The 21,009-nt window shown below is 36.2% G+C and overlaps 1 protein-coding gene across 5 annotated transcripts in view; it reads right to left on the bottom strand.

Annotated features, from left to right (window-relative positions):
- Positions 1-21,009, bottom strand: part of LOC135417246 (secretory phospholipase A2 receptor-like) — a 106,359-nt gene that overhangs the window by 67,692 nt on the left and 17,658 nt on the right. For 2 of the 5 annotated variants that reach the window (XM_064661089.1, XM_064661085.1), the window contains exons 10-27: positions 20,617-20,729; positions 18,317-18,486; positions 16,878-17,080; positions 16,419-16,564; positions 15,836-15,920; positions 14,757-14,889; positions 14,332-14,367; positions 13,669-13,826; positions 10,718-10,782; positions 10,248-10,351; positions 8,810-8,952; positions 7,874-7,991; positions 6,950-7,080; positions 6,255-6,390; positions 3,140-3,378; positions 2,451-2,619; positions 973-1,113; positions 432-548 (exon numbers count right to left, since the gene is read on the bottom strand). In XM_064661089.1, the coding sequence (XP_064517159.1) occupies positions 432-548; positions 973-1,113; positions 2,451-2,619; positions 3,140-3,378; positions 6,255-6,390; positions 6,950-7,080; positions 7,874-7,991; positions 8,810-8,952; positions 10,248-10,351; positions 10,718-10,782; positions 13,669-13,826; positions 14,332-14,367; positions 14,757-14,889; positions 15,836-15,920; positions 16,419-16,564; positions 16,878-17,080; positions 18,317-18,486; positions 20,617-20,729 (2,407 nt within the window). The remainder of the gene's footprint in view (positions 1-431; positions 549-972; positions 1,114-2,450; positions 2,620-3,139; positions 3,379-6,254; positions 6,391-6,949; positions 7,081-7,873; positions 7,992-8,809; positions 8,953-10,247; positions 10,352-10,717; positions 10,783-13,668; positions 13,827-14,331; positions 14,368-14,756; positions 14,890-15,835; positions 15,921-16,418; positions 16,565-16,877; positions 17,081-18,316; positions 18,487-20,616; positions 20,730-21,009) is intronic. The other 3 variants (XM_064661088.1, XM_064661087.1, XM_064661086.1) reach the window with 2 other exon arrangements.

Genomic DNA, 21,009 nt, shown 5'->3' with positions numbered 1-21,009 from the left:
GGGCAGAAGTTATAAATCATTACAAAATAGCATATTATTTTGATAAAGTATCTCTGTTTCAGTTGGACTTACCCTCACATAAAAAAATACTGTATTATGGAATGCCAGGATTTTGTCTGTTTGGCCACTACATTACCTTTTTTTCTTGAAGGTTTTAAAAACATCCTGTGTAGTTAACACAGAAAACAGTCTGTAGTACTTCTCTAAGCAGGAAAAAGAAGTTTTCACATGTGCCTATGCATATTGAGTATTCAGAATACTGGTTACGATTACAGAAAGCTTGACCCGTTTTACTACATCATAAACAGGCAACAGTCAGTGAACAAAATCTCAAAAGATAAGAGTTTTTTGGAAGATGGCTATGCTAGCATTAAAATAACCAAAAACCAAATCAGATTCTTACATGCAGTTCTATTCCACTCAAAACTTACTGTCTGTAACAAGCAGGATGTTCAACCAAACCATTTGCACAGAATAACCAAAATTGTGTAGCTCTTCCAAAATGAAGGCATTTTCATCTTCATCTTGAATAGTTAGAAGATTTGATCCTATAAATTAAACAAAGAACAAATTTTTAAACAATCCACACCATTGAAATGTAACACTGCATTTCAAAAAGTTAGTGTTATGAGACTTGACGGAAAAGTGTGAAAGGTCTGGTTATACATCATAAGTTCTTAAACTTGTAATTAATATGAAAATGTTCAGACCAATATAAAACTGTTCTTACATGACTTTAAAACAAGTTTGAAGGAAAAAGTTTCCTTTTATGTGTTATTCAAGAAAGCAATATTTTCACATGGAAAGGAACATTTTTTTGATTTATGTTGCCTCCAATTTTATAGTTTGCTTATGAGTTCCACTACTGTTATCTTGAAATACAGAAAACATATGCCACAGTTTCAGTAATTTCAGAAAATATGTATAATTTTAAGATATCACAATGACATTTGGTAGCTACAAAACAATCACCTTGATTTTTGCAGACTTCATATGCAGTATCAAAACTCGTGCCCTGCAGAACTGTGGAAAAGCTGTAGCAACTGCTTTTGAATTTGATCCAGGGTACAGTTTTTTCTGAACATAAGCCTTTATAGGCATTGAGTTTCTTTTCTGTGATAGAAATAACAGCACAACTTTATAGGCACAACAAAATGCACATTATTATAACATTCCACACACTGTTCTGCAGTAATGCTAATAAGCATATTATTGCATTATTCATCTATTTTTCAAAGTGAAAATCTAGTGGTTGCATATATTTGTATTAGAGGAGTAAAGTTGGTTTTATTTCTGATCAGAAGCCTTGCTGGATTGCAACAGTGGGATCAGAACAATCTAACTGGTAGGGATGTGCAGAGGGATTCATGAGTCAGAGCACTCTGGGCTGCCCAGCACCTCCCAAAGGGCTGGGGATTTCCAAGGACCACAGAGCCTCTCTCCAGCAAGCCACAAAGATAAAGACCATTGCACAGATGAGAGTTTCCCATCGGTAAGCAGCAGGCAGCCTCTCCAGTGTGCAATATGCTGCAGCAAAGAGTCCCTCTGACTCAAGGCAACTCTGCAAGGTCACTTTGTGATACCCCGTGTCACTTTTTGGCAGTGCTGGAGATTCAGCTACATTACTTACGGTTTCATATGCCTCCTACTTTTACTATAAAACACATAAACCTTAGGCTATACATGATTACACACCCTGACACCCCAAAAAATCAGTCAGCTTCATTATAAAAATCCATGCTAAAGAATAATTTTTGTCTTGAAGGATTCCAAAACAGCTTTCTACTCAACAGAACCAAAAACTATAATAAGCTGTAGGTGAACCTCTGGTGATCAACACCACTGAATAGGAACTATTTGGAGAACTGGATTCTGCCAAAGACCCTGCAGTCCTGGACTAAATGGAGTTCCAGACCTGAATTATGGATTCAACTGAAGCCCAGGTAACTGCCAGAGAATTTTAGGAAACATATTTTAGGATACCGGAAAATATTCTTATCTTTACCAAAAAAATTTGCAAAATCTTTAATGTGCTTATAAGTGAAGATGTGACTAATTTTTCACTTTGCTCTAAATGCTTCCCTTCTCCCATCCCACAGTTAATTGCAGCAAACTGAATTTATTTCCCTTTGAGCTAAGTTATAAGCAATCCTCATTTTTCTCAAATAATATAGTGTTCACTGAAGAGACAAAGTGATTTTCCTATTTCTTTTCTGTTATGAAAGTTGTCTTCCCATTCTCCTACAGATCAGACCTGATGGCCAATATTTTATGGGGAAAAATGGTTTCACAAATAGGAAATACAGAGAGAAAATGCAGAAATATACTTCAGTTTTAAATAATACTTAACCTTGCTTAACTTCAAACCAATGAATCTCCTTTACATACTTCCACTGTTAGTACACATTTGCAGCTGCAAAGATTTGATATAAATCTTAACTCTGACTTACTAGGTGGCACATGGCAAACTGCTCCTTGCAGAAGTTGTTCACAATTTGTGCTTTTCCAGTGCCCTGAAGTATCAATGTAAACACAACTGCCAAAGGCCTGGGACTCGTTGTCTTCCCAGAAGGTAAACAAAGACCTAGTCCCATCCGACCATTCAAAGTTAAGCCCATTCTGCCAAAACAAATTTCAGGTTATCTTTCTGATATGCTTTAGCACCATACAAGTTAATCTTCTTTTGGTGGCAGGTATTACAGAATGTCTTCTAATTTTCTAAAGGTTGGGTAGATCCAGAAGAATCTACAAAAGGCAGATCCAATGATCCTCCCAGCTTACTTTTGGGAGACTACAAACTACAACTAATCTGCTGCTTTCAGCAAGTGGTTATTCAGGCCATTGGCTACTACAAATGAAACAACAAAATTTCAGCATTGACACTACAAGAATTTTTTTTTGTGTATTTTTAGAAGTTTTCTATGGCTTTTGTTTTTCAGTAGTCATTGCACCAAACTGGCTCTCATCAGACTTATACATTACGTTGCAACAAAAAAACGTTTAGGGCTCAAGCTTTCCAGGGTTTCATTTCCAGATGCAAACTTTCTGTGACTTCAAATGAATGACACAGCTCACTAGCTTTTTCCTGGAAAAACTCCTTTGCAGCATCATATTCACAGCCAGGTAGTCTACTACGTACATCCGAAGTGAACAGTCCGATCCAGTGGTTGTATCCCAGCCGATTCACAATGACTGTGAGGAAAGCTTGGTGATACTGGTCTGTAATGCTGACCAGCTCTGCACTGTTTGCCATGCAGGCTTTTAAAGCTGAAGACCATGTAAAATTCCCACTTAATAGTTTATACATTCTGTTTCCATATTCTAAAGTATCTGGCACAGGATACATTTCAGATGCATTGATGACATGTCTGGATGTGTCTGTTATAAAGAGAAAAAAAGGATTTATTTATTTTTAAAACAGACAACTTGATCATAGCTGAACAGCTCCTAAAAAATCAGAACTATCCTTAAAAACAAATCTAAAAATTGCAAACTCCTTGGTTTTAGGAAGGAGTGAAATTTAAAAAGAGCAGTACCTAAAATTCCATCATAACACAAAACTCATCATGGGAATGAATGAGTTTAATGCATAACAACAAAACCCCAACCTGAATGAGGTCAGTTCCACTGACTGCATCTTTGGAGGTCAATAAGAAATCACCTGGGATTTGTGCATATCCCAAATGTCCAGTAGCAGTGGGCTGCAGAGTGCTCTTACCCCAGATACCTTGCATGTAAATTAGATTACTTCTTTTTTGACGTGTTATTATTAATAATTTCCAAGATCAGTTTACAGCATAAAGCTTGGCCTCAAAGATGATTGTACTGGCACAGCCTTTAGGATAACAAACTTTGGCTCATGGTACGAGTGTGGGCTTGGGAGCTTCTTGAGCTCATCTTCACTAACCATGAGCCAATGTAGGGGCACTTAAAGAGAAATCCTCTATGCATGGAGACTCATCTCTTTCTGATGATAAACTAACACAGCAATGTCCAAAACAATGAAAGGAAGAAACAGGCTTTTTAGATTTAAGAAATTAAGACAGTCTCCCATGATGAAAAAAATCAAGAGAGAGACCATCTCCACTCCAGCCCAGTCTGCAATGCTGCTGTGCTCATGCTTCTACAGAAGGCAAATGCCTTTGCTAATGTGCATGAATGCCCCCAGTTATACTTTAAACAAGACTACTAAAATAAAGCAATGCTATGGTTTTAATCCTGTTTGTCAGTTTGGATTAATTATTTCTGTCTGTAAAGCTTCTCTGCGATTACAAAATCAAGTGGTTGCTTTTCTACAAGGTAGAGTGTTTTTAGACTTTGTTCCCTTTATGACTAAGAGAGGAGGAGGAGTGTTAACAAGCACCTTAAAATAGTAAATGAATTTACTACTTGTCATTCACAAATCATGTCAAATTAGAAACTTCTAAGCAAGTAAAAGTTCTGCTCTTGAGCTAACTGAAGCACCCTCTTTTGTTCCAGCTTTCAGTGTGTGTCACTTGTTTAAAAAAGGCAGAAAATGCTGTAAATTGCTGACACAATCCTAACTCAAGCATCATTAAGAGATCAGAGCCCCTTTCAGGCCCCCTGTTGCTTTATTTCATTTTAGTCTCCTTCAGAAAATAATTCAAACAGGGGGAAACAGAATGCAGACAGGATGGCAGAAGCAAAGCACCAGCTCATCTTTCCAGGAATTGACACATTTGTTTGGACACTTGAGCAAATTTAGCAGTTCACTACTGCCAACAAGAGGCTGTCTCACTACTCCCTTACTTGCTTCTCTGCTCTTCCTGCTGTGTATTCCTTGGTCTGGTGTTTGCCTGCATAAAGCTAACTCAGCCTGACTCAGCTGACATGACATGAATTAGGGAAAAATAAATAAATAAAGCAGGTAAAAAAAAAAAAAGATAGGAAGGTTTTCTGCTGAATTAGCAAGATGGACTGCCTGATAATTTGGAAGAGTGCCATGGGTGTCCCTCTGGAGAGGCAGGATGGTCCCTTCAAACCCAGGAGCACTCTGCTGTGTGTGGGGCAGCCCTGAGCTGCATTTCATCCAGGGCCCATGGGCCACTCTCACTTTCACCCAGCTGGGAAACACATGTAAGATCCTGAGCACCTAATGCAGCCCAAATCCCTCCCAGAGCACTTGCCACCATACGGCAACTGTTCTCCTTCCTGCCTCTTCACACCTTCACCAACTGCCTGAAGCAGCAGCATTTGGGAGGTAACTGAAACACTGAAACAAAAGCAGGAAAACACTTTTTTTTTCCTACACTATGTACAGAATTACTCCGGCACTCCCTGCAACTGCAGTTCACAATAAATGATGTAAAATACAGTTATGGTTTGCTTGAGTCACATGTGAGCACTGCCCAGAGCTTACATTTGTTCGTTCTACTTCTCAACTGGCCCTACCTCCCCTCCTATGTGTTGTCCCTTTAGACCCGGAGCTTAACCAAGAAGTGATATATAATACAGAGTTGAGCCACAGAAAACTACCCCCGCGGTAAATGCAGCAACCAAGGAGACTCCTCACAGGCTCAGATTACAGCCCTCCCTTCGCTTCAGGGTTAATAATTTGCTGCTGATCTATTTTGGTAACATGCTCTGGCAGCATCCTGCTGGCAGAGGTGCAGCAGCCCCTGGGATTGGGCTCCAGAGCTGCACAAGCTGCCCATGGCTCTCAGCCGAGAGGCAGAACTGGAACGTGGCTTGAGGAAACCAAACATTCCGTGTTCCTCGCAAAAGCCTCGTGCTTCTGGCAAGTGGACTTCATAGAACCAGAATTAGAGAAGTGTGAAAAGAGAAGCCAAAACCTATTCAATCAGCCAGTCAGTCGGCATTGTTTGGAAAAATAAAATTTCTAGAGTCTATTCTGATCTAATATTGCAAGTTACAACAGCCCACCCAAAATCATATTTTCATCAAAATTACCCTTAGTTTTAGCCTTTTGTAATTTCATGCGGTTACTCTGCTGCCATGAGAGAAGATATGAAATTTCATCTCTATTCCTGATTCTAAGACACACAACAGAATGCTCAAAGTTAGGAAAAAACTTCATAACAGAACATTTTTTAGCAATTAGTTCCACATCACAGGTACTGATTTGTTAAATAGTGTAGAGCTATTCTGTCTAAATATCAAATGATCTTAGAAATCTTTTATGTTCCTGGCTTTAGAGACACCTATAACAAGCTGCTTCTAGAGGAAAATAAAGTAAGAAAAGAAAACAGAAGTAAAGCAAGACAAAAACTTACCCTGAGTCTTTTGGCAGATAAACCCATAATTTTTCTGACAGTTTTCTAAGTACCATTTTCCCGTAAAATAAAAATTAGGGTTATTTGATACCAATGTACACAGTGGAAGTTGTTCTTGAATGTTAAAATGCTGTCTCTGTAATCAACACAGAAACTTATATCAATTTAAAAATATACTGTGTAAAAAACGCAAAATTATTACATTAAATTTAGGAAATAATTATCTGAAAATCTCTATTACGAATATTTAGGTAGAACAACAAACAGTGCTATAAATACAATTTGAAACAATAACCTCACAATAAAATAACAAGCTTTCACAATGGACTAACTAAAATGCTAACCCCAATGTGGACTACCATGTTGTAAAACAACGTATGAAAATATGAATTTCATAATCTTGTTCCTAAACTTTTCTCAGACCAAACATATGATACTAACCATATAGTTCAAACTTCTCTGCTTAAAACCAACTGCAAGAGAATGTAACTAGAGCCACAAATAATGTAAATGTATGTCTCGATAGTACCTTTTTTTGCTACTTCTAGTTATGGCTGTAAATCTGTATCTACAGTTCTTTTAAGTTGCAAAAATTGCTTAAATTTTTGTAACAACTTTGGCCTTGTCTTATGGCAGTCACGATTTTTATGGATAAAACAACTTCCCACTGTCATAAACCCCCTGAAAATACTCACATCCACTAGTTCAACTGGAGACCAGTTAGAATATATTGTAGGATTTTCATTCACCCATTTTTCATAATCATCACTCTGGAAACCTATCCAAACACTAGTTTTCCATCCATATAGATTCATTGTTATGAAAGCTAGAAAATGAAAAAGAAATAAAATAAACTGGTAAGCATTTAGGGATAGATGAAGTCTCTTGCAACATACTAAAGCATTGAAAAATTTATTTTCCAATCAATGATATAACATAGTTACTAGAAAATAGGAACGTGAGTGGCATTTCAGTATCATCTAACTATAAATTCAGTTAAATTGCTTCATTTCAATTGGGTTAGGATCTAGTCCATTAGCTAATAATACTGTCCAATTGAAGAAGCCTTTCTCAGTTTTAGCTGAAAATAAGATTTCTCAACTAAAGACAGACAGTGAGATTCCTCCCACCTCCAAATAAGTGGTTTTACAAATGTATGAAATTCAACCACAGATTTTTATGAATAGGGATTATAAGTATTTCCAAATGTGCTGGCATTTATTTCTCTGACAGCTCCAGCCTGCCTAGCACTATGCTTATGTGCTATACTATAGATCAGACTGTAAGTACTAGTAAAGGATAAAAATGAGATATTGCATTCATAAGGTAGAAATTTTAAATAGCAAATTTTTAAATGAGTATTCCATTTTTTTGCATATTTCTAATGCACGGTAGTAAGTACAAAAGAAACTGCAATTATTCCTTAAAATGTACCTGTCATATACCTCAGTGAATCTTTACATTTTGGGAAACTGAGAAACACTAATTTGTTTAAAACAGTGGAACCATGAGTAAGATCTGAATGATCTTTCCTAAATCTGTATCCAAGATTAAACTTTCCTACAGCATCCAAATGAAGATGAAATTTTATTTATTTAACAACATTTGCAGCAGTCTACCTTGTTCCAGTTCATTTTCCAAGAAAGCAAGTGACCCATCATAGTTACTGCAGAATTCTTGTGCAGAGTACCAGTTTCTCAGATGGTCTGGATCCTTCGGAATTTGTATCAGAAAGCACTGTTTCAAAAAAACCAAAACCAACCAAACAAAAGACCTTGTGGCTTTTTTTTTCCTCCAGTGATTTATCAATCACTAAGAGTGATCACTAAAACATTTCACATGCTGTTCCCGAATGTTAAGCATTCCACCAGTTTCTGTCCTGCCATGGACATCTCCAACATGCTCAGTATTAGTTTTCATCTGCCGTCAGGACTGTATTCAAATCAGTTGTTTAAAGGCAAACACAATCTGGGTTAAAGTTATCCTTGTAGCCACTGCAGTCAGCACTGGGATAAATCCAGTCACCTCAGTGCATGTTGCTATTAAGGAATGAATGCATTTAAGAGAAGCCTGATGAAATAATTACCTTTTGACCCTCAACTGCAAATAGACTTTGGCTTTATAATTGTCTTTGAACCCCATTTGAAACAGCATCTTTCAGAGGACAGCAGCAATTAGGAATCCATTTAATACATTAAGAGGTTAGAGATGTCTTTTGAGATTATGAAATACTCTTGGAATTGTCATATGTGGAAAAGAAAGGATGGAGCAGGCTTTTTATGGCAAATGGATAAATACATTTGGATAGCTTTTGCATATATGAGTATTTAATCACTGGAACTAAAGTAAAATTTTTGACACTTTATTAGGACAGCTTCTTAAAGTGTGCAAAGCAGCTTAGCAATAAATCAGTGTGTTACTGTGTCAGTAGTTATAAACCTAATGGTCCTGCTGTCAAAAAGGAAGAAAATCTTCAAATATTGAATAACCCTTAAGAATTTCTGTCCTAAATATGGAAAGCATTTTGAGCAATGAAACAGAAAAAAATGTTTTACTTTGAATCCAAAGTGCAACCAGCCTTTGGGACATACTCCTTGTTGTTTCTGGTCTTTTGGAATCACTTTCTCTATTTTCCTTGCAATTTTACGTTTACAAATACAGGGAAGAGAGACAGTACAGTTTTCATCGCCCCAGAGTCCTGTGTAAAAAGGAAAATCATAGTTTAATATTGGTTTGAGACTTGGAAAGGGTTTTGTTCTTAGCTAGCTTAGATATTGTTAAGATCACTATCCTTTAGTGTTTGAATAAAAGGAGATGCTACATCAAATATATTTGGACACTGCATTACAATTGATTTAATGGTTTATAGCACTCATACTTCTATTCCCAGTTTAATTTTATCAAGTAAAACCAACTCCTCTACACTGAGTCACATAACATATGCTTATATCATCATTTATTTAAAAAATTAATCGGGAAAAAAAGAAATATGAGAATGATGACTTCCAGATAAAATACCTTGACTTCCTTACATTGAAAATTTTTGGCAAGATCCAGGTAATGACATAAAACACTGACCTTAGGAGAAAAACACACTTCTCAGGACACTCAACAAATTGTTGTCCAGCCCCCATCTGCTGGCCAGCTCAGGGGGGAGGGTAGGCATCTGTTCCTTTTATCTGATACTAACTATAGGAATGGCAAACTCAAGCATTCAAAACCCCAGGATTATGTGGGGAGAAAAGTTTTTACATTTTTCCATTTTTGACTTTTGAGGCTGAGATTACAAGAGTGCAGTTGGATTAATTTTTTTTCAGCTCTTCTCAGAAGTACAAAGCTGGGTATTTTTGCTTTCCATGGAACCCGACATGTTTACTTTACCACATGACTTGCTTATCTTCAGAAAACAGAGACTGAGATGACAGAAACCACTGGAACCAGCAGCATTGTAAACGTTTTTATTACTCTAGTAAAATATAGAGCTATGTTATGATGTAAAGGCTAGCACCCAAAAATCCCTCAGCAGATTGGCTATAGGATTAAAAATAAGACAGAAACCTGAGTATTTAAAGTTGTGTGCTGATCAAAAACCAGTTTATAGATGTAGGAAAAATGGTTGCTCAGTCCATCTGGCTCATTTGGTTATGTGAAAACTATCTATGAACACCAGCAATGCATTAACATTGTTGCTGCACCACATAACAGACTGATTAAAACTAAACTATCAGTATCACTGGAATCTTTGTATTTTGATATTAGAGAGCTGTAACTATGAATATACTTTTAAAAACTACAACCTAGTCTCTGAGCATATTAATGATATTTCACTATTCTTTCCTTAATCACAGAAGCAGTTATGCAAATTATAACCATGTAACAGGACTTCAGTATGGATTGCCTTTCTTGAGAGCAATGAAAAAAAAAATATAAACCCTTTGGCCAACAACAGAATCAAGTCACAATGCCTGCAGCAAAAGGAAATATAAAAGAAACCTGTTTGTGATGAAATGAAGCCACATCTTTTCCCTGGTTTCTGCAGATCTCTTTCTCTCCCTTCATTCCAGTTCTGGTATGTTACTGGTGATTCATCTCTCCAGCTGCACAGAAATATTAAGAGTGTAGTTTCACTTTTTCCTATCCTTACCTAAAAATACACCCTCCATTAAAGGGTTCACAAGGAGATACAAGTGAGAAGATGCCCCTTTACTAACTAAGCATTAAAAAAGCAGACAACTGCCAGGACTATGGTCGATATTAATGTCTTTGGCTTTTATCTTTTACAACCCTGTCAGAAGGAATACTGTAAGATGGAGATAAATTAAGAACAATATATTCTGAATTATATTTACACGAGAACTGAAGCTGTCTCGAATATCCCACTCAGTCACCAAACTGCTTTGGCCCGTCATACTGAACGGCATGCCAAGCACAACTCACAGCAGCTGAGGCATATATATTCTTACCGAAATTCATCACTGAGGTTTTCTGCGTGCAATCCAATCCACCAGTGAACGTCACTATTCGATAGCTATAAAAAAATGTTTTGTCATATGTTTAGCTGTTGTTGCTGTCTTATCAATGCATTAAAAAACTCCTAAAGTCAGACTCTGTATTCAGACAAATAGCATCTCCATTAGGTTCTAATGGGAAAAACAGATGCTAAATCCTGCCCATGTTACTTCATGTCACTTCAGTAACCGTATTCACGTAAGCAGAACATGATTTAGCTCCCACGTTTCCACAGGATTTCTGTAACTTAGGAATTTACAAATTTAGGAATCTACAGCCTATCTGGTTTGAAAAGACACTATAGTCTTAAGACCAGAATTTGTTTTTCCTCAACTCCTAAAATTAGACAATAGCAAATATTTCCTTTTAGCATTAATATACTGCTGATCCTTTATGTTTCCAAAGTGCTTTCTATGAACATTTACTAACTTCATATAGCTTATGCAAGAGATTCCTAGAGATGCTTTCCAGATTGATTGTTGTTCTCTTGAAAAGGTCTAGACCTTTTCTCCTAAAAGGCAAAGCATTATGGACAAGGCACAGAAATAACACAGTTTCAACAGCCACGTGTTATTGTTGTGTTGACTTGATTCTACCTTAAACCATGAATGGGTTTCACTTTCAGGGTTAGCCAGTCAGACACAGTTTAGATGTTTTTCAAAAAAGAAAAAAAAAAAAGTTCTGAATCTGCAGGACACTGGAGAAGCCATCCTGGCTCTGGGAGACATTTATTTTTTGTCAGAAAGAACTGAAGTACAGCCTGTGTTGTGCATCCATACTGTCCTTGGAGTTATAATTAAGATTTCTCTGGCTTACACCTTATTTAGCAATATCAAATGAAGAAAACAGACATTTCTGACAAAGAAAAGACTCTGGAATGCTCTCTGATTGGTATTGACTTGCCCCTGAGTTTAGTTTTCTAATCACAGCACTCACCCTACGTATTACAGTTTTTAAAGAAATAGTGAAAATTGTGACTTCAAATTCCATGCTAAGAAATTTTGACCAGGTTTTCTAATGACACATGCAAAGTCTATTTGGACTGCTGAGTATCATTTTAGTGATCGCCATACTTAATCCTGCTTCCAGAGGAAACTAGTTACAGTCACTCTGGGACAAACCTAGATATACTGGGAAAGCTTAGCCAAAGCCAGCAGGCTTTAAAATAGCTGTGTATGTTGTATTCTGGGACAAAACTTCAAGGAAGTTAAGTTGATTTCCAGTGCCAAGAGACTAAACCGAAGCTGTCTCGAATATCCCACTCAGTCACCAAACTGCTTCTTCATTGCAGAATGCTCACAAACTGCTGAAATACCCACTAATTTTAATGATAAATCCACTTTTAAAAGATCTCTTGTAAGTAAACATGACTTTAAAGAAGCATTGTGATTATCCATTTTAAGTTGGAAAAACACATTTTTTTTTAAGTTATATGATTTTTCGTTCATAAACGTTCCGTGTTAGGTAAGGCAGTAATTATATTGCATCACAATCTCTGGTATACGTGGAACAAGACAGTTTAGCCAGTTATGTTGTTCTTTCATTATAAGCTTTTTCTGTCATGAACTATTGGTTTAAATCCATTTCATTATGTTTTAATACAAAATTACTTAAATAGCAGGTAAAAATTATGCATAATTCCTTGGAAACTTAAAGATCCCATCTTAATACAACACAATTCTACTTACACTTTCTATTATAAGCTAACTGCAGAGAAGGCTGTGCACAGCGTGAGCAAAACTAAGTATGGGCCAAGAGCTTTTCTACCCAGAACTAGTTGTTCTTTTAAAGATTGCACTGCAATATCCCTTTACATTACAGCTGTAGAATTTTGTCCTCAGTAAGGTAGACAGACGATTTGTATTAATTTTTAAAATTTCCATTATTTTGGTTTTACCAAGAACACCTAAAAGTAAACAGACTCAGTTTCCTGGGAATTCATCTGCTTCTGCAGTTATTTCTCAGTTCAAACCTGTTTGTTACATCAGAAAGGTTCTAGAGAAATTCTGCTGTAAACGAGAGAGGGAATTTGAAGGCAGGTGTCTTTTTTTATCCCATATAAATATCCACAGTCACAAAGGGGTTTAATTCAGTAGACATCATACAAATCTGTGGACACTGCCCAAATCTGGAACATTGCCCAAGCTGGCATACACAGAGGAGAAGGTAATCTATTTTCCGTGGTCATAAGCACTCATCTCTATTGTTTAGAGTTCTAGGTATAATTAAGGTGCAGAGAAACTGACAATCCTTCACTCTTGGCCAGCTCTCCCCAAGGGTAACCTTTCAAATCATACTGAAGATTTAAACTATGGAGACCATTTCAAACATCTGCATTTGCTGCCCACATCATGCTAATACACCCACTAAAACGTCCCTCGGTATTACTACCTGATGATCAGCTGCCAAATTACAGAATAGGAATTGAACAGAACTGTGGAACTGTGCTGCATCAGTAGACATCCCAGGGGATGCAGAACCACTATGTGAACATGTGAGGAACCACAATGGATCCCCTTGGTCATGGAGGAATGGAGGAAGAAGAAGAAACAGAGAAGGATATACACCACATGTAAAACACACCTTTCTCTTTACCCCCAATTACTTTCCCAACTTTGGGATAGGAAGCTAGTTTTTGCTCCTCTTGGGTCTTTTCAGGAAGATTTACCAACCTGCTCATTAGCACAGATGTTCTGCAGATCTGAAATGTTACTTTCTTCTTTAGCTAAACAGGGTTTCAGGGATGGATGTGGGAAATGAAGACGGCAAGAGCATTGTTTTTAAAGTCAAATGTCTTTTGAATTCTACCTGGAGTAACAGGCAGACAGATATTCCAAAAGATGCAGCAGAAAATATCCGGTTACTGCCTGAGGGTTTATTTTTTAAAAGGAGTAGTTTTTCTTACCTTCCTTATTTTATTTTGAATAAAGGCTTGTTCAGCAGGAGAATTTATTGTTGCCATTCCACTGTGAAGCCATTCACAGACAAACATGTAGGTTTCCCAGTCCGCAGGACTGACATGGAAAAGATATTCTGCTCCTTGATAATATGACCATGGCAGTTCTGGAAAACGAGAGAGTCAGTGGCATGCTGGGGTAAAAACTCATTTCAAGTCTCATCTTTTTCTACCCCACAGCCTGCCTTCATCCACGTGTCAGAGGACAAATATGCCACAATGAATAGCAAAACCACATTTAACATATTAATTTGTGGGGAAAAAATGCACTATGAATAATTTTTTTTTCTAATATTCTATCCCATAAGGCTGAAGTAATATAAGAGAGTTGTCCAGATTTAGCAAAAAGGCAGCTTTAATGTGATGGGGAGGTTATCAAACTCCTATGCCTATTACTCGCAATATTCCTTAACCTAACCAGTGTAGTATCTGATGTTCTAGTGTTCCTAAACAACAGTGGTAGATTTTGATCTGTAACAAGAAATTCCTAAAGAGTCCCTTAACGTAAATTTTCAACTCAGAATATTTTAGTTATTTTACTTTTACCAAAGGCTTAAATTGTATTTTCAAGTTATATTGTTTCAAGATGAAAAAAAGAAAATGTTTTCATACCAGCCGTGTACCAAACTGGATTCATTGGTTTAACACCTGCAAAAAAAAAAAAATCATTAAGAATATTGCTATTCTTATTCAGGGACCAAAAAAGGGGTTAAATATGGAATAAAATAAAGTAATAGCTGCACTTACTGAAAAACATTTAGAGTAATCTTTATGAATAAGAATGTTGAATAACTACTGCCTAACTAACTGCTTATCTTGCTATACATTTTTAAACTAACTGCACACATTAGATCTGTTAACTGGCCAACTAATGCTAATGGAGTAAGCCATATGACTTTGCCATGATTTCATGCAGAAGACCAATGAGAACTCCAGAGGTGGCTAAAATGTAGATTTTTAGATTTTTTTTTTTTCTTGTCCCTCCTGAATTGCAAGTAATGGGTATAACAGACAATGTATGTTAAACAACATTTCACCTTTTGGTATTTTGCATATCCATTCACGCTTTTCATTGCAGTGTGCTGGAAAGACCGTTCTGTTTACTTTGAACACACCACAGTTTCTTGAGTCATCTTCAACATACTTGTTCTCCAAAAATGAAGATACAACCTGAAAACAGCACATTGATTCTCTTTCGCTGACAATCCAAGAAGAAGCATTTAAAAATCTCATCATGGAGAAAAAGGAAGGATTTAGACGTGCGTACAATAAAAACATCATAAGCAACAACTAAAGGACCACCTAAATTATGGTGGTAAAATGCAAAAAATAGGGTCCATAGTCATGTTCTGTCCAACTTTTCCATCTTATATCAGACTTCTTCTTCATAAAAATAATTGAATAGCTATGAAACCTAACAATTTTGTGATATGATTAACAGCAGTTGCCCACATTTAGCAGCCTTTGCTTTGGTTCAACATATTGCATGATTGCACTTTGCACTCTGAAATGACTGAAGTAACAACAGCAGACCTGATGCTTTTCTTAAAACCGAAATTGGTTTTCAGTCTTAAAAAGTGACCCTTCTTCAGCTGTTTGATGTTTAAATCCCAGGTGCTAACCATTGGTGTATCATGCACCATCAACATATTCAAGGATGCAATGTCAAAAGCAGTATTAAAAAAGGAAAGACTTAGTTCTGAATGCAGGCAGGAACCTAACAGTCAAGGAACAAACAAAGCATGTAAGCACAGCTCTAAGGCTTTCCGATGTGTGTTGCATACCTATGTAACTATGTCTCTACACACATGTGGACACGTGTTCACTCTGCACGTGTTCCTGGGCTGAACACAGCCGACTTTGCTGGGAAGCACACGTCTGCAAAACTTTATAATCCTACCAAGTTCCTTCCACAGTTGCACAGCCCTTTTGTACAAGCTGCTATTTTAATAGCAGTTTACTGTTAATACTATTGTAACAATTACTTTAAGTGACCATGTGGACATGAAAACAAAACAGTTTTTCTGGCCACCATTTGCTCACAAGGCTTATTTTTGTACGTATGCTCAGATATGACTTGAAAGGTTACTGAAATACAGAGTAAACAGATAGTTACAGGTGTTCCATCAGACCACTGCCATGTCCCTCCAGAAAGTGCATTTCTTTTATTAAATCCAATCCAGAACTGTCTTTCTTCTGTTCTATAATGGAAACAAAGAAAATAACATTTCTCATGCACTTCTTCCGTAGCTATGTCAGAAACAATTTTTTTAATAGTACAAACACACATATTAATTTCTTCTTGAATTCAATACATCATTCCCTAATATATTCCTTAACTTTTTAGTATCCTTGAAGTAAACTGTTTTTCCTACTAAAGTGTTAAATTATATTTTTCAAGATGAAAACATTTAAAATACGATTAAAATAGTTGAGCCTTCATTTCAATGGGGAATGTTAACTCACAAGAATATCACCTTGACAGTAAGAGACGCTCAACATCTACCACAAAGATCATCTTCAAAACGAATCACATTATAATGCTGCTAATACACTTCACCTATTTTTAAGTTGATGTTAGAGTAGGGACTTCCTCAGACACTAGTAAAGTGGTGTAATAATCTACGCTTAAACTGTAGATTATTTTTGCGTATTAGTATGATTAAGATAAATCTTGTTGATGTTAAAAATACATTTACCTATCAAAAATTGTATATAATAGATTGTTTAAAAATGCCTCTTCATAGATATGGCTAAAACTAGCAAGATGTGCTCCAAAATCTTGACATAATGCTTCTGCTTCATCCCATGTTCTTCTCATCAGAACTTTTTCATTGTGAAATATCTGCAATAAAATAAACATTGTCATAAATGTAGTTGATTTGAGAGACCAGTGGTTTCAGAAAGCCAAAAAAATCAAATATTAGTCATGTTTTTTTCTGAAGTAAAGCAATGTATATTCTAAGTATAGTTCTGAATCTTAATACTTTCATTCACTTTAAAAAGCAGTGAAGGATGGTAGCAGGTAATTTTTGTTTGTTGAGTGAAAGAAACAATGCATTTTCAAAAATGTTTCAGGAACATTTTTGTTCCTGAATACCAGCGTATCCCTAAGCTGGTGCAGAATCAGAAAACTTCAAAGCAAATTTGACACGTACCTTGTAGCAGTTGAGCAGATGAGGTTCTGACTCCCATCCAAAATAGCAGGAACTCAAATGTTTTTGAAAAGTAAGTTCAGGTTCTTCGTAAGAACTGATTTTTTGCTTGCACAACGACATTGCTTTGAAGTTCTTACAGCTTTTCACTTCCCAATAACCAATGGGGTGATGTCCTCGCATAGCCACACATCCCCCAGAATGACCTAGACATGGGAATGAATATGTGCTGAGTATCAGAATAAAGCATCCAAATTCTGTGAATTTTTTGTGAAGTGGCTGTTTTATTACCATGAGTTTCTGGACAAAACCTTGGTGAAGTTACAAAAGTTGGAAATTCTTTGGTCAGCAGCCAGTTTATAAGCTCATCTTGGCTGACTTAAGCTTGTAAAATGAACCATGACAAAGGGTTCCTCTCACAAAATGCAGGACGAAATGCAATTAAAAACAGAACTTTTGCAAAATGCAGTCATAAAGCAATAAATGTAAAGCGTCCAAACCTGAGAAGCAATTAGTGAAATGGAGTGTCTTATTATTATGTCTCTATTCTCAGCTATTGCTAAGAGGTTTATGCTTCAAAGCTTGAACAATTGTTTTATTTTTTTCACTTTTTGTTTTGTTGGAATGCTTTCCTTTGAATTACTATAAAACAAACAAAATCAAACAAGCAAACCAAGTATCAACAAACCAAAGGGGAAAAAGAAGAAACCTCCATATACAGGCTCTTATTCACAGAAATGTATGTCAATCTCTGACCTCTTTTTTCATATAAAATGCAAATTTCAAACTCTGACTGTTACTGAATAAAACTCATGACATCTCTAGGATATTTTGCTGGGAGTCTCAGGAAGATCTTGAAAAGTCCATAAAGAAATGTATGAAAAACATTATGTAGGTTTTATTGATTTTTTTGAAAAATATCATATATACAACAAATGTATTAAAGTTCATAAAGAAATGTATGAAAAATACTTCACTGGAAAAGAAGAATTTTTCAGGGATTAGCTGTCTATGCAAGGATGGCCTGGCTGTGGGGAACTTCAGGCACAAGTCTGTAGCATAAACCATGGTTTTTCTCCCAACTTTTTTCAGCATTTGAGCACATAAAAGAAACACTAGATTAATATTTCCCTCACCACACTAGCAGGTGGGAAGTGTGGCATCCAGCATCCAGCCAGAACTGGGAGCCCACAATAACAGCACCTGGGTGGACAGCTGGGAAGGAAGCTCCACAGCTTCTCCACAACTGCCAATTCACCTAACTCAATCCATGGCAGGAAGTTACGGAGTGGCAGATGTAAGTTTATCTCTCTGCTCTCTTGACCAGGCAGCGAGGAAAGGACTGGGACTCTTCAGTCACTGCTAAGCCATTGGTGGCATGGGGAAGAGAGCACACTCCCCACTCTCCAAGCCATTCCTTTTTTTATCAGCATGTTACTCACGTGGCTGGTACTTGTTCCAGTTTGTGTAGCTCAACGAGCGAATCTTTCCTGCTGTACTTAGCCAAAAATATTCTCCTGTGTTGTTAAGGTCTTGCAATCCTATCCAAAAATAAGTTCTCTCAGATTTTACCATGCTGTGGATCATGCTGTTGATAAAAGCTTGTTCAAACCTTGATAAAATAATCAAAATTAAGTTTTTTAGAATACAATAGGTAAATTGGTATTTCAGTGAATAGCTCTCATGAAATTATTTAAATTATGTGAGAAGAGAAAACTATACAAGAGTATATACTTAATTTTCCTTATAGAATGCTGTGGGAAACTTCAGGAAAAAGTCTGTAGCATAAGTCACAACTTTTCTCTAATTTTTTTCAGCACTTGAGCACATAAAAGAAACACTAGATTGAGATCTTGTAAGCGCAATGCTTGAATTACAAGATGTAAAGACAGAACATATTAATGATGCACAAGTAAAAATAAGAAACTCCTTGTATTAAGGAGAAAAGTCAGTGAGGTCTGAAAAAGATCTAGAAGAAAGGAAAATCTTTGCACAGAAGTATCCTTTTGGAACCAGAAACACAAATGAGCACTAAAAAACCAGAAATGAAGGACCGAAAGCACTAGCTGATCTGACTATAGAAAGAATCAATCACTTTTTCCTTAATTTCCTCACTAAAGTTTTGTGAGAGATATACACCTTTTTGCAAGTAATAATTGTTGCCTATAGTAACACAATTGTCACTTAAGTGCAATTAATTCTGACATAATTGGTATAGGACTATACAAAAATACTTCATTTAAGAGCACATTTAATCAGCTGCCTATGAAAAAACATACAGCAAAATAAGTTCCCAATTTCATGAAGACTTACATGACTTCCTGATTTTACACAATGTGAAAAGAATGGCTAGGTACCATAAGAATGACATTAATGTAAAAAATGGAATGTATCTGTAAAACTGAGAGTGACTCAGAACTTATATTTAATTTTCACTTCCTCTGTATGTTCTCTTTTTATATCAATTTTACTTCCTCTACAACCTACTATTTAATGAATATTTTAGGATCAATAACTGAAAAGTATTTGCATTTTTCACACCAAGACAACAAACCTCAGCATTAATTAAAAAAAATCAAACCCAAACTCAAACCAAACCAACCAACCAAAAAAACCCACTAAAACTAAAATAACATATTATTGCTACTCCAACAGTGGAACTGGGAACTAACATAATAATTAGTGATGGCTACACACAGAAAGAAGAAAGAAACTAAAAAAAAAAATAAAATAAGCAGAAAAAGAGAGAAGACATGCTTCCAGTGATGTGCAGCATTCCCTCAGCTCCCTGCAACATTTGGGTTGCCAATGCTCAGTTGTAAGAATTTGTCCTTTGTCCTCCCTGAAAGGATTATTGTCACACTGCAGCACAGCACTGTACACATTGTGCACAATCCTGAAACCACCTGGCAAGACAAATTCCCATTGATGTAAATCCTGATTCGGGTAGCCTGTGTTTTCCTAAAATTTCTGGCTACTAGCCATCTGATTACTGGTGGTTATAGTACTTTCCCTAGCCTAAAGGGAGTGGATTTTTCCTCCTTGTGTTTTGCGGTTTTGGGGGTTTTTTTGTTGGTTTTCTTTACTCAATAAATACATAGTAGCTAAAGTATCTAAGTAATTAATCTATCAGTATTTCAGACTTCAATGGGAATCCAATATAAAGAGTAAATCACAAAGAAAGCAGAGAAAAGCCAAGCATCTGGACATCTGCAGAGGAAGAAGCTTTTGCTAAAGCTGGAACAAAAGTAAATAGTAACAAAGCATGGGAAAACAGTGACAAATGCTTTCAAACATTTACTCTCTTACCCTATTTGCTGAGAATTCACATAAAATGCATACATAAATAAAAGCATTTCTAAAACATTGATATGGATAAAACCTTTATATATTTTCATTATAAAAATAAGCATATTTTCATTTTTCTGTATAGTTTCTAAGTATAAAGTTTCTTAAAGATGTCATACAGCTCTGTAGAAAGCATTTTGTTCAGATTCCTGCATGCTCATGTGTGCACATTCCTATAAGTGCTTATTAGCCTAACAGTTGCTTTTTTCTAAATTCATTTTTAATTAAAAATAAAGCAAAGCACACCTTTGATTTTAGCCAATGTTAGTAATTATGCTCACCTGTCACACAAATATTATTTCATAATGGTAATATATTTTGCCATGCAACACTTTATTAAGTTAGAATAGTTCTTGTTAGAGGTATCTTCACACTGTCTAATAGGATTAACTACCTGTTTGTTACTGATACAAGTGCAGATGGGCAGAAATAACCACTGGAAGCATGTTCAAAACTTCGAGGGGTACTGTCGATTTTGTAACAATATCCACCATGTCTTTCCCATCCCTTAAAAGAAATGAACATTATTTTATAGATTATTAATTATTGTATAGGTGTTAAAAACTTGATCCCCTTTTGTACTTCTTATCTGATGATCACTGGCATTGCTATAGCTCTTTTCTACTGTGGCTGAAGAGCAGTTACCCTCAAGGTCACTGAGAATGTGGATAAACTTAACAAAATTTCAAAGTTTAAATCCTAAAACCAAAATTTAACCATCATCCTACTCTAATAAGGCAGAATCAAAATGACACATTTTCATGGTTTATCAGATGAGCCAGAACAT

The sequence above is a fragment of the Pseudopipra pipra genome, chromosome 7 (genome assembly GCF_036250125.1).
Source record: "Pseudopipra pipra isolate bDixPip1 chromosome 7, bDixPip1.hap1, whole genome shotgun sequence".
Taxonomy (NCBI): domain Eukaryota; kingdom Metazoa; phylum Chordata; class Aves; order Passeriformes; family Pipridae; genus Pseudopipra; species Pseudopipra pipra.
Note: the sequence above shows the minus strand (reverse complement) of the source record. Positions and strands in the feature narration are given on the sequence as shown.